This window comes from Pithys albifrons, chromosome 14, assembly GCF_047495875.1.
Source record: "Pithys albifrons albifrons isolate INPA30051 chromosome 14, PitAlb_v1, whole genome shotgun sequence".
In the NCBI taxonomy this organism is placed as follows: Eukaryota; Metazoa; Chordata; class Aves; order Passeriformes; family Thamnophilidae; genus Pithys; species Pithys albifrons.
In genome coordinates this window covers 9571695-9585655 of record NC_092471.1, presented here as the reverse complement: position 1 = coordinate 9585655, position 13961 = coordinate 9571695, and the positions used below count along the sequence as shown (strand labels likewise).

General features: G+C 42.9%; 1 protein-coding gene across 1 annotated transcript; it reads left to right on the top strand.

The window, feature by feature from the left end:
* Positions 1-2371: 2371 nt before the first annotated feature.
* LOC139678695 (A-kinase anchor protein 17B-like) lies at positions 2372-12930 on the top strand. The gene is made up of 5 exons (XM_071569725.1): positions 2372-2488; positions 2545-2721; positions 8903-9506; positions 10245-10409; positions 10968-12930. Exons 1-5 carry the CDS (start codon positions 2372-2374, stop codon positions 11102-11104), a joined length of 1200 nt encoding a protein of 399 aa, XP_071425826.1. The 3' UTR covers positions 11105-12930.
* Positions 12931-13961: the final 1031 nt, after the last annotated feature.

Sequence of the window (13961 nt, the reverse complement as noted above, 5' to 3'; positions counted from 1 at the left end):
ATAACTGATCACATCAGTATCTAGGGAAAGAATATTTCAGCAGTGCACAAATTAGTTTCCTGAGTCAAACCCATTGTGACAGCCATCTGCAAGAAAGGTTGCATCATTGTTATTTATGAAACAAAACTATGCAAGTTTCCTACTGTCCTTTGGAACATGTTTCAGTGTTCTATTTAAAAATTAAATACAATTCTCAGATTTGATTTTTCATATAGACTATACACCCTAGAGGTAGAGAGATATACAGTCTCAACAGGGAAAGTTATCCAGACATAATTCCAGGAATGACGTCACCAAGCCACAAGCAGAACCATAGCCAAGATTCTTCCTTTCACAGGCTCAAACACTCTTCATGTTCAAATCTTCTTTGAACCATCCCCAGCCTAATCCTGAAGCTTCCAGAGAAGCTCATCTATGTGCATTGGTTTCCAGGCTTTATAGCAAACCTATTTGATATGTAGTTGGTTATGATGTTGCAATTTCTGTGCATTAAAGTGGATTTGCTTCAAATCCACTTCAGCTACATGAAAATAAACCCAGAACAAACAAATGAGCTGGCTCTACACAGTCCTTGGCACCAGTTTTCCTTGAACTGATTTTCAAAGGCACCATATCACTTGTTCAGTTTCAGGAAGAAAGGTTTTGTAAAAGTAGAGCAAATCTAGGTAGGAAACAGATGAGATAAAGCCTAGAAGATTGCAGGGTGCAGAGGGAAGTGTAACTGCTCTGCAAGAGGCAGATAGGACACAATTATCCTCTCAAGATCTCTTTCTAATGTCTCAATATTGTATCATTTGCATAAAGTGAGGTGACTAATACTGGCTCAAAATTGCATCTGCAAAACAACTCTCTATTTTCTTGTTGCCTCCATAAACATCAAATCCACATCTGAAGCAAGGTGCTCAGTCTCCCATACTCTTTGTAGCAATGATTTTCAAAGTTTTATTTTTCACTGTGTAAAACTGAGTAATTTCTTTCATCTACTGTGTAAAATGAATCATCCTTTTATCAGTTTTGGCTTTGGCACGTTTAATTAATCTGATGAGACACTTTTTCATAACATGAGAATGTTGCCAGAGTGATTTCCTTCACATCAGTTTTCCCTGCCTCCTTTCCCAGAGGAAATACAACTTACTGCTCATTCCCAGAGCAACTCTCCATTCTGCTCCAGCACCATGATCGATCCCAGCAGGCAGGATATTCTGCAAAGGCAAAAGACCAGTTTCCAGTGGTTTGCTCCCTGAAATACAGATTCAGATCTTGAAAGAACTAGCTTTGTATGGCTACATTAAGGCCTTTATTTGAGTTAAAACCTTAAAGTTTCCCAACTTGTTGCATCTTTGGAAAAGCAGTATGTGAATATTACAACCCTGCAGCTGCAAACTGATCTCAAATTCCAGTTTACCTATTTGGGTTTGGAAAAATATATACAGAAAGGAAAAATAAATCATGTAAATTAGAGAGAATATCTTTTAAATTTAACCTTGCATAGCATCAAAGCACAATTTTGTCTTTTAAGATAAAGATACTCCAATGTCAGCATATTGTAGCTTCCTAGAAACCCTTCCTAACCAAAGGACAAGCGATGACTGTGGAGGAGGCAACTAGACCCAAAGAACGCTTGGGTAAAGGTGGTATCTTTATCTTATCAACTTGTATACTGAGAAAACACACACATGTTTTTGGCACACAAAGTTGTCACAGAAATAGATTCCCACACTAAATACACATGTAACAATTGGTCTCAAGTTGTAGTTGCATATATAGCAATCAGACCATTGGAGAAGAGAAGTGATTGGGACATCTCTCTGCCTGCAGCCCAAGCCTTGTGTGTGTCCTGGTATCACCATCCATCCTAGTTACAACCCTAGGGCACCAGGAGGAGAGGTAAGGTGTCTGTTTTTAACACAGGGGATGAGGGATATAAAATGTATCATGTTTTACAGTTGCATCTGTAAGATTGCAAGAGACAAAAGCAACACTGTAAACGAAGGGAGCATTTGAGTGAATGGCCACTGTATCTGGAATTCCCTTGGTGACCTTAAAGTCAGAACAACCAAGTGCTGGGAAGTGCTGGTGCCTCTGGCAGCTCAGGGGCAGGCACTGGCACCTTGAGAGCCCTGGCACCGTGCTGAGACACGGGCACCGCGTTCCCACTGGAGAAACACCTACAAGTCAGTTCTAAAACAGGGAAAGGCCAGACTTAAACCCTCACACAGTATCGTTCATAAGCAGCGGTGGATGACACACCTTTGTTACAGGACAAAGGAAAACACGGTATTGCATCACAACCAGGCCTTCCCACCGCCCGAGCCAGGCAGCTGCCGAGGGGCAGCTCTCTGGTGTATTTTTAATGCACGGCACACACACGATGCCCACAGACGAAGATGCCGGGCCCGGGTGGGTCCCGCCGGTGCTCGGCGTGCAGGGCAGCCAGGGATGTGGAGACCCGCGGGGGCGGGAGGAGCAGCCGCCGGCACCTCCTGGGGTTCGCTTCGCGCATCGCTGCTCAAAAGCCACCCGTGAGAGCCCCGAACACCACAGGGCGCGGCCGTCCCTTCCCCGGCGCGGTGCCCGCGGACCCCGCGGGTGCGGCCGGCGCTGCGGTGCGGGCGGTGCGGGCGGTGCAGCCGCGCCCACAGGCGGGTCCCGCCGCGCTCCGCCCCGGGCTGGCGGCGCGAAGGGCCGGCGGTACCGCGGCGGCACCGCGGCGGCTGGAGGGTAAGCGAGGCCGGCCCGGAGGGAGCGGGGCCGGGGCGCTGCCGGCGGAGGGCGCTCCGGGCTGGGGCTGGGGCTGGGGCGGGCGCGGGCGCGGGGCCCCGCGGCCCCGCTCGGACGGGGAAGGTGCTGCAAACGCTGGGGCGGAGCGGTCGCGGCAGGGCCGGCGGGGCTGTCCGGAGCCCGGGGGCCTGCCCGGTCGGGCTGGCTCGGACGGGCCGGCCCCGCGTCCCCTCCGGCCACGGGCGGTGGGTTCGGCCGGAGGAGCCCGAGCCGTGCGGGGGCGCTGGGCCCAGGGCTTGCCCGGCCCGGCCTGGCCTGGCCCAGCTGGGGGTTGCTCGGCCCGGCCCGGCCCTGCCCACGGCTGCCGCAGCGCTCGGAGCGGCCGGAGCGGGGCCGTCGCCTCCCCGGGGCTGGACAGAGCGCGGGTCTCCCCCGGCCGTGCCCGCGGGCCCCGCTCACCCCGGCGGTGCCGACACCACGGCCGACCCGCCCGAGCCCCGCGGCCTGGGGGAGCTGCGTGCCCTGGGCTGGGGCGGCATCCCCACCACAGACAGGATGGAGCACACGCTGTTAATGTTTCTTTAGAGTGCGATTTTGTTTTAGAGTATGAACTTAGGTGGCACATTTTAAGGAGTTGCAAGGTAAGGACAGCCTGGGATTATCGTAATAAACCCTAGTGCGAGGGCAGATGTGTTCGAAATGTTATAACCATGGCAGAATGGTTAAAAGGAAATAATAATAACTTGGGAAAGGAATTGAATGTCAATTTCCCTGTGATTTATTCAGTTGGATCAGTTAAAACCTAAGGTAAAAGCTTATTGATGTGTCAGGGTTGATTCCAAAATGCCAGGCTGCTGAGCAGCAATTCAGCAGATCGGGCAGTAAATACTTCTGTGCTTTGTGCACATTTACATGATGAGAAATACATTTCTGATCCTTGAAGAGCTGCTGGCTATGAAGAAGAGTGGGGAAGAACGAGGGTAACAGTGTGCACTGGCAAACCACTGTAGCTTGTTCAGCTGTATGAAGAGAGTTTGGGACCTATTTTAGGTCATTGATTACAGCAGTAGCAACATGGTTGCAGCCATGATGGTGTAAGGGTAAAAGTGAAGGAAGGATTTGCAATGGCAGGATAATATCAGTTGGTTTAATAGATGTACTTGCAAAACAGAACAAGATTTTGGGTATGGCAGCTGTTCTTCAGGCTTGACTTTCGTATCTCTACAGATTGCAAGAGCAGCTCCCTGGATGTTTTAACCTGCTGCACCACAAACCTTAGTGTGATGGAAGAAGTGTAGTTGATACTACACTTTATAGATAGCTCTAGGAATTTCTTTATCTTCATGCATAGCGGGCAGAAAGGATTCTAGAGATTACTCACTGCTTCAGTACTTTGGGTGCATGTGCTTTGCTTATATGAGAAACTAAAGGTGTGTCTATATATGTACACAGCTGTATGCAGAGATTAATCCTGAGAGATTCAGCCTTGCCTGACAAAGTTAGGGTTGATTCTGAGTGCATTTGGCAGCATTTCCCTAAGAGCAGCGATTCAGTGCTGCAATCTGTGCTGTAGCTGCTCCTTCCAGGGATTCCTGGTTATTTTAATTTTAGTTACACTAGCTTTTCCACCATATGGGTTTTTTTCCTTCATCATTCTCAATAAAGTGTAGTCATCCACTTTTACCAAACAGTTTCTGTGCTTGTCTTCCCCTGTACATTCCCATATTGAAGGCAAACAGGAATTTTTCAAGTATTAGTGATACAGTTTCTAATCCATGACAACCATCTTACGGACTTTTTTCATGTTTCTTCAGTGGAAACTTCTATGTGGCACTCCTGTAGTTATCTGTGTATATTTATCTTTTTTCCCACCCATTTGGTTTAGTCTGTATTTATGTTAAAATGGTGGATAAAAATCAAGAAAAATATAGCATATGAGCAGCATTAAAATACACTGCACTTTATTTGTAACTGGGTGATGAGATTTTGTGGAAGAAACTTGCACAGATGGTGGTTTTCAAACTTCTGCTCTTTTTTGCTTGAAGTTAGGCCTGAAAAGTCGTTGCTAACCAGTGGAAGCCTCTCTGTGCAGTTCTTGAACACTTAACCATGTGCAGGAGAAAAAAAACCCCTTGTGATTATCGTGTTTGTACTGAATGTAGAGATATTGATGTATGGAATGAAGTAGCTGAACTTAAGTCCTTGAACGAAAACCCAGCATTTTATTGGTTTGATTTTCTGAAAAATTGGTCTGGCTAAACCAAAAGTTGTCATTATTTTCAGTGTGCTTGGCACTGAAACTGGGAGATGATCTCAGGAACTGACACTTGATTTCTTATAGCTAAACATGAAGTAGGTATAGTATCTGCCCTAATTTAGGTGATCCTTGGCTAGAAAAGGGTACCTATTCTTTTCTCTGTACCTTTGTGTGGAAGTATGTTGAGAGATTAATCCATTGAAGTGCTGTCCATAGTGGGGTGGTATAAAAGAAAATATACAACCTGTAAGCTTAATTTCAGCAGCCTATGAGCTTGCCTCTCTAAGCACTTATTAGAGTGTACTCTGTTTCAGGTTTGGTTTTTTTTCCCAGAAGGTAATTTATAAGCTATGACCCTGACATTTACTTCCATGCTGAAAATAATGCTTCCTATTACTTGTTTTTTTCAGTGTAGATAGACCTCGATATGATTTGCTTGAGTGTTTATTTTTAGTGTGCTCACATCTGGGCATTTGACAGCACACAACAGATTTCATCAATTTTTAAGCGAGCAAACAAGCATTTGACCCAAAAGATGTTGCTCTAAGAGTCAGTTAACTCTAGTTTTGGCAGAACTGCATGAATCCTGCACCCAGGAATGCTCTGCTGAACGTGCTGAACTGAGTCCCCAGAAGAGCATGCCAGGAACGGGTTTGGTCACAGGTATGATGTCAGACTGTGAGCCCCTGATGTCAGGGAGGAGATATTTGGGAGTGGAGTGTTTGGGCTTCATTGAAATCCAGTGTGAGCTTCAGAAGAGATATTCTAGTATGTCAGGGTAGAGAGAGACATTCTTATGAGTGTAGTGGTGTTGTCATCACCTGAGTTCTCTCATTTGCTCAGCAGGCTGTCTGTGTTTGTATAAATACATGGCAAACTGAGCTGCTAAGTCTGATTCTGCTTCTTCTGTGACAGGTGACTTTTGATACAACCAGACATTTTAGTGAAGGAGCCATAAGACAGAAAAGCCTGAAAAGACTAAATCTGCAAGAACAGGAGCACATTCAAAAAAGGGTGAGAAAAAGAGAGGGGTTTTAAAGGTGAGAGCATATTTTTAGAGAATGTCCCATTTTCTTGAGATTTGTTACACTGCCTCATGCTGAGTAAAATACAGGAAGAGTAGCCATGTGAAAATCCAGTCTTTGAGGAAACAGTTCTTGGAGAATTTGAAACACTACTATGTAGTTGCTAATTTATGTGTTAGTGTCAGAAAGAAAAGCAGCATGATAATTCCCTATGTAAGGCATCAGATGCTGGGATCTGGATTATGAGAAAGTTGGGACAGGAGGCATCCCGAGGTCCCTTTCAGATGGGATTATTCTGTGATTTTGTGGGCCTAGAGTGAAATCAGAGAGCTCTTTTTCTCAAGTTGATCTGAGGCTTGATTGCTTAAGACTTCTGCTTGTGGACTTTTTCTATTGCTCTATGCTGCAACGTCATAAATAATGTCTATATGCCCTGAAATAAAATTAATTTCTAGGTTGACTGGAAGGTCCAAAGCTACCAATTAATATTTTTTTGTCTTCACCCATTTTTACATGTTATTTTTTTGTTGCTGATATCTTTAGGGCAGTGTTTTTAAATTTTGTATGAGTAGTAGTAGCATATTGAAGTTTTGATTCACCAGATAATGTGTTTGGATGGCATCCTGAAGTGTTACTAGTAATTAATCATGTTATATGCCTTTATGTCTTAAAAAACCCCCAACACTTAGAATGCAGAGTACAGTGACATGCAATGGAAGTTTAACGTGCTAGGCCTCTAAGAGCTTCTGTTGTTAATTCCTCCTTATTCAAATACTTCTTAAAAACCTATTTTTAAACACTTATTTGTGTGCACTCTGTTCCTTGAATTTTCTGGTTTTTTTGTGATATGTCATGTTGATTATTTTGTAGATCTACTTTCTGCAGGCCAAGGTTTCCAAAAAGCAGTGACAGCCTATTGTGGTGTAACCCCAGTTGGTAATTAAGCCCTACAACAGCTGCTCCCCCCACTCCCTTGTGGGGTGGGGGAGGAGAATCACGAGGGTGAAAGTGAGAAAAGTCGTGGGTTGAGATCAAGACAGTTTAATAGGTAAAGCAAAGGTCATGTACACAAGCAAAGCAAAACAAGGAATTAATTCCCCACTTCCCAAGGGCAGGCAGGTGTTCAGCAACCCCAGGTCAGCACGGCCCCAGCACATGTACTGGTGACTTGGAAAGACAAGCACCATCACTCCAAATATCCCCCTTTCCTCCTTCTCCCCCAGCTTTATAGCTGAGCATGAGGCCATATGGTCTGGGATGTCCCTTGGGTCAGTTGGGATCAGCTGTCCTGGTTGTGTCCCCTCCCATCTCCCTGTGCCCCCCCAGCCTCCTCACTGGTGGGGTGAGAGGCAGAAAAGGCCTTGGCTCTGGGTAAGCTCCGCTCAGCGATAACACCCGTATTACTCCTGTAATACCTCTTAAATGGGACCCTCCTGCTAATCTGTAGGAGAGATTTGTTAATTTAAGAATTGGATCCAAATGATTAGTCTCTACTTGTGTCCTTGGAGACAAATGATTATGTGATGCTGTTGTCTTGGAAGTGCTTATAAAGAAAAACGTAGAATACAAACAGTTTGAAGAGACGAAGAACTTTCTTACGGTGGGAATTGGTTGTGTGTGTGTGATTTTTGTGCCATGTTTTTTAAACATGTTATTTTAACAAATGAGATTCTTTGTTAGCCACATGTGATTCTTGGTGACTGGTTGCTTATTATTAGCACTTCAAAGTCTTACAACCAATTCCTCAGGACTCAAAATGTAAAACAAGTGTCATCTAAATTGTCCCATATTGATAATTACCTAGAAAAAGACGTGGTGATGAAAAGAAGTTCAAGAGAGAAAAAAGAAAGCTAAGCTCGAGAGGAGAGAAGAGAGGCAGATAGATGGAGATGAGAAACATCCCCCAAAGCAGCAGAAGGTACCAGCTGAAGAACAGCAGTGGCCAGAGAATATGCCTGAATGGGAAGAAAGGAAATCCCTGCTAGCTCAGAGAAGAGTGGAGTCTGTCAGACTGCTTACAGTGCTGTTAAATCGTGTGGAAGTAAGACTATTTTAAAACATGTTTTAAATTTTGAAGGATATTTATTAGAGCTTGAATAATTTCACTAGGCATTTGATGTCCTGATGCTATTCGGAATAATGCCTTGGGGCTGACCAAACACTGAGAAGGTCTGAGCTCTGTGTCTTGTGACAATCTGCTCTCAGTCTTGACCTGAGAGCAAACATAGTGCATTTTCAGCCAGAAACTTTGTTTTTGGTGCTTTTTTGAGGCATTGTCATCACTGAGTAAAAAATAGGGCTGGAAGGGCTGTATCAGCTCTATTAGACTTGATCCAGCATTGTAAGCAAGGAGTTTTGGGGCGGGGACACAAGTGATGCTCTCTCTGTTTGTTTTGGTCTCAGGTCTACAAGTGACTGAATCAAATTGGCACAGATTATGCCAGCTGCATTTCTTACAGCCTCTCTTTTTTGGGGGGGCCAACACTAATCTATCAAGTTTACTTCAGTTTGATTCAGCTAATGTCTTGAGAAAGTCACCATAGGAATGAGAAAAATTTGAGTGTTTTGCACACAGATCAATGCTTGGAGATTTAGTTTAGCGCTTTGGGCTAAAAAAATTTAAACAGGAGATTTAATTTCTCCGGGGTTTTAATTTCTAACATGGCTTTGTCTTCACTATTTGTTAAGAAAAAAAATTGCTTTCAGCTTTTAACAAATGTGTGTTTTCCCCAGTCCTAGATGTAAAAGATTTCTAGAGGACTATTATGTACTATGAGTTGAAATCAGAGGCTACCCTTGCCCTTCTGCATGAATTTTAGGGCCCCATAATATCTGACATTGGCCTTCTTAATTATGAAGGTGACATGTTAAATAAACTTCTATTTTCTTGGTTTCGCAGTTGGCAAGTCAAAAAGTGGATCCTTCATTGGGCATAAGGAAGGACAATTCATTTCCTGAAACAGCATTAAAAGACGTACATAAGGAACTGATTAACTCCCATTACCACACACACAAAGAGCTGAAACATAAGGAAAAGTTTAAGTGCCTGTTGACCCAAAAAGGTAGTGATTTATGTAGTGAGGAAGGAGATGTGAATAATTTCCATGCATCTGCTTGTCATATAGTCAGGACTGTTTTAAATGAGCCCTCTCCAGCCCCTCGTTCTGATGGACTGCCTGGCAGAGCTGTGTGCAACTCCTCTGGCTGTGGATCGTTGCTGATTACGGTCACGCAAGACAGCAGGGTCATCAAACCTCTCCATGGAAGGGACCACCCAGCACTGAGTGCAGTTCACATGCAGACAGTGCCTGAGGAAGATGATTGCAAAAAACAGAAGGTTTATGAGACTGATGAATTCATCCACTATTTACTAAATTATTATCAGACACCGCACTATGCACGAGTTTGCTTAGAGCCAAAAAACACAGCGAGCCAGTCCTGGTGGAAGAGAGTGGTGTCTGGTGATGGTGGTGGTTTTGACATCAGCTTGAGTAACAAACATGGTGAGCACCTCAGAGAAGTCCCCCCAGTACAAAACCTCCACAAGAGAAACTGTAGTAGTGATAGTAATTACAGACTGGTGATCACTCTCGGGGAACTTGTATCAACAGATAAAGTGTTAGAAAACAAGGTTCATGGGGACAAGCTTGCAAAAAAGTTGCAAGTGCAGAGGAATGACTCTCTCGCTGTTGATAACTTACCACGTGCTGGACTGAATAATTCTTTGGAGTGCACTGCTGTTACTCATGATAAGGAATTCAAACCAGAAGATGGTAGAGATGAAGGCGCTGTACCATACGAAACATGTAGATCTGCTTTCAGATTAAAGGATTTGTTGGAAGAGATCAGTGATTCTGAGTACTTTAGAGAGCCATGTGGCAGCTCAAGGAAGAGAGCAGAAAAGAGGTGTGAAGAATTTTACAGCAAGTGTAATAAAGGGTGCTTGCCTGCAAGAGCTGGGGAACAGAAATTGCTGGTTTGCCATAAAAATGTAGCTCTGGAAGGTCAAGAGAAGGAACTCAACAAATGTAACTCCTGTGCTAATTCTGTCCATGAGGGCTTGGCAAGGCAGTGGGAACATAAGCTTAAAAAGTCATGCAAGAGGTCTAGTAGTAAATTAAGAAATGAAGGACAAAAAAGTGAGAGACAATCCAGGGAAGAGGAGAGAAATGCTCATAAAATGAGGAAAAAGCGAAAAAAGCTTTCTTCTAATTATTTATCTGATGAATGTGGCTTTTCAGAGACGGACAGTTGCATGCAGCTGGAGTCACTCAGAAAGATACAGAGAAAATGTAAGAAAATGTTCCACAAAAAAGTGAAATTCAAGACACTTAACACCACCATGGCAGCACCAGATGTTACCCCTCGTGATGGTTCACCCCTTCAGGAGACCCTCCAGATGAGAGGTGAGAAAGAGGGACACCACAGCTAAGGGGACTGAATTTGACAGGCTCTGCAGGTGAGGCCAGTTGCCACAGTTCTTACAGTGATGAATAATGTTTTTAAAAAGAGTTTTAAAAAGTGTAAGTATGGCATAAGAAACCAGTGCAACTTCTCTGCAATTACAGGTTTGTTCAGTTTAGCTCAGAAACAGTACACACAGCTGCAGCTGAACAGTAGTATTTGTCTACTTAATTGGGTAGCAAAGTATACTGCATGGGCATAACAGATGGGTGGTTATTCTGTTAACAACATGCATGCTCACAAAATATGCTTTAGACAACTGAAACATTGATAGGCAATTAATATGTAGCACAGCTGTGTGGGAAGTACTGTCTGAGGTTAGTGAATTAGTCATCTGATCTTCCCACAGAGTTGGTACTGGCTGTTGTTACAGCCCTTTCACAGTTTACTGTGCTTTCAGTTGGTTGGTGGATACCCTACAACCACCTCCCCATCCCCTTTCCCTCCCTGCCCGCCTGACAAACTCCTTTCACGTAACTTCTTCATACACTTATCTACAGGAGATGAGACGAAATTAATGTTGAGAAGAGAGATGGATGAAGATGTCAGAGGATGCCCTCTATTTCCTCTTGAGATAATTCAGACAAACCCCTGCTCAGATACTTTCTGTGGAGCAGAGCCCAGAAGAGGATGCTGAACAGCTACTATAAAATAGTTCTGAATTTTTTCTAGAGAAGTGGGAGAACAAAGCCCTTTGATCATTAAAAGGTATATGAAATACTGTTTGGGTTTGTTTGCTTAGGTAGTTCCTTTGGTTAGAATATCTAACTGGTGTAGTGAGCCACAAAAGCAGAATCTATGTTTGCCTTTTGGATAACAGAGGACCAAAAGTTTACCCTGGGCCAGATAAACTTTCATGGATCAGTTGCTAATTTGAAAGGACATGGATTGAGATCTTGAAGTGTTATACTTTGATTAGATGTAGGGAGTCATGTAAATAGTAAAATTACAGTATTTAGTAATAATGAATCATTGGAAAAAAACCATAACTGTCAATCCTAGAGCAAGCATATGAAGTGCCTCCTCAATCAGATTGTTGCAATGATGGGACTGGAAGGTGTGGGGGACATTTATACTCAATGGTGTGGAGTAATAGATTTCCAGATACAAACCCCCCCCCAATCTTCTGTAAAACCCACACTGGAAAAATGCTTGTTTTCTATTCACATTCTAGAGGAGTTTCTGAAAACTTGCTGGTCTTTGGGAGGAAGGATTTCACTGAACTTATGCTTGATGTAGTGCTTCCAGGAATCTGAATTGTTGTCTAAGCAAAGCTCTGAGTGTTCAATGATGAAAGGGCAATGCTTGTCAGCCTGCTGACAGTCCCCTGTAAATGCAGGTTGACTGTTCACAAAATTTCGAAGGCACATGTGCTATTTAGTTTGAGTTTGCTTACAAATAATTTCCAGAGGAATTGTGAGATGTTGTCAGATTTGTGCTGCATGTAGGTAAAAATGTGAAAATGCAGTCTAGGATCTTGAGTTATATCTGTATTTATTCAGTTGGCTGTATCTAAAAGACAACCACAATTGCTTTTGGACAAAGTCCCTTAGCAAGACAGAGGACCAACTTGAAGTTCAATACACGGATTATTGCAGCTTTCATTTTATTATGCTTTATTTATTACATGTCAGTAGACTAAGTTAATGTGAAAATGTTGCCTTCATTACATAGACTCTTACCCATATTTGTAACTCCTGCTGTAATAAATGGTAATAAAAAAGAATAATTGTAATTGTTTGTGGTAGATAGATTTTCCCCCAGTCTTCAATACTGGTGATTCCTACAGGCTTCCTAGCCAAGTTTTATGAGTCTTCTCTGTTCATATGTTCAGATGTTGAGTGCCTTTTCAGGGTCATGAATGACAAATAGTTGCTACTCAAAGTACTGGTAATCTATTACCTTTATTTAAAAAGATCTTATTTTCTTGGCAGAAATATTTTCTGACTACTTTGAAGAACATTTATGCCCCTCTTAAGTCTCCTTTTTAGTATTTTATACAGTTCTAATGAAGATCAACTGTTGTATTTGTTGACTGTGTAAAATGTTTTCAGTTGCACTGATGTGACATACCAAGGGTGTTTTTTCTCTATGCAATATTTGCAGATTAAAGATGACAAAATTTCCCCCTCTGTCAGTCTATAGACAGTTCTGTGTCCGTGAGTACCCATTTCCCATGAGACAGGCCTTTTGATTACAGGTGAGGAAGTTACTTCTTTTTGTTAATCCAGGGGAGAAGGAACTAAAGATTTCCCTTGGTGTAAATTTCCAATGTTTTATCAACATGCTGTCACAATATTCAATAACAAATAAATACTCCAGTTCTGTAATTGCTTCTTGCATTCACCTATATTGACTGAAACTGATAAAGCAAATCATCTGTCTCCAAGTCGTCATTCCATGTAAAACATTGTTAGTAAATAAAATATGCATGCACTTTAAAATGTGAGATACCATTGTAATCTTCATACCAAAACAGAACTTTTGTGGTTCCTATTTGTTTATAGATGACATTATTTAGAACCTGTTTTCAGAGGGTTAATTCATTATTTTTCACAAAATCATAGAATGGTTGGATTGGGACCTTAAAGACCATCTAGTTCAACCCCCTGCCATGGGCAGGGACACCTTCCACAGGTGCTCCAAACTCCATCCAACCTGGCCTTGGACACTTCTAGGGATGGGGCAGCCACAACTTCTCTTGGCAACCTGTGCCAGGACCTCACCACCCTCACAGCCAAGAATTTCTTTTTCCTATCAGCACATTTGATGAGCCTCATCCTTTCACGTGCTGGGCTTCTCAGTAAAATTTTATTATCCTGAAGGCTAATATTTTAAAGATACATGTAACACCTTTAAATTTTTAAAAATGCATAGCTGTGTAGATTGGATTTTAGTTGTTACAGGAATAAATGTCACATGTCAAGTATGAAAGTTACAGGATGTTTTGGCAATTAGAACATGTATTAGATGAAAATATGCATTAAAAGCAGCATTTATATAGTTCAGCAATGGAAATGTAGAACATTGCAGGCATAATTCCACACCTTTCAGTCTGAGCCTGGTGTGTGCTGCTGTGCCCAGCTGGTATTTCAGGAAGCTGGGTAATTTTTATGGAAACAGTTTACTCTGACATATATGAAATAGGGCCCTGACACTGCAGATCTTGCCATCAAATCTGACTTTCTTTCAGAACTAATGAAAATATCTCCTCATAGAGCTAATAAGAACTGAGGTCCTCTCAGGGAAGTTGGCTGAACAAGGCTTTGCTACTGAAAATATGTGACCTGTGGGTTGTACCTTGTGCTGAATGCTGAAGTCAATCCTACAGGCTGGCTTTAAAGCAGAAATACACAAAGCCCATTATTACATCAGTCCATCTGCTTGAAATACAATACAGTAATTATGACATAAAGCCCTTTCTTCTTAATCCAGGCATTCCAGGCAATGCATAGAAATACCTCACCTTTTGTAAAGCCCCTTATGTAACTCCC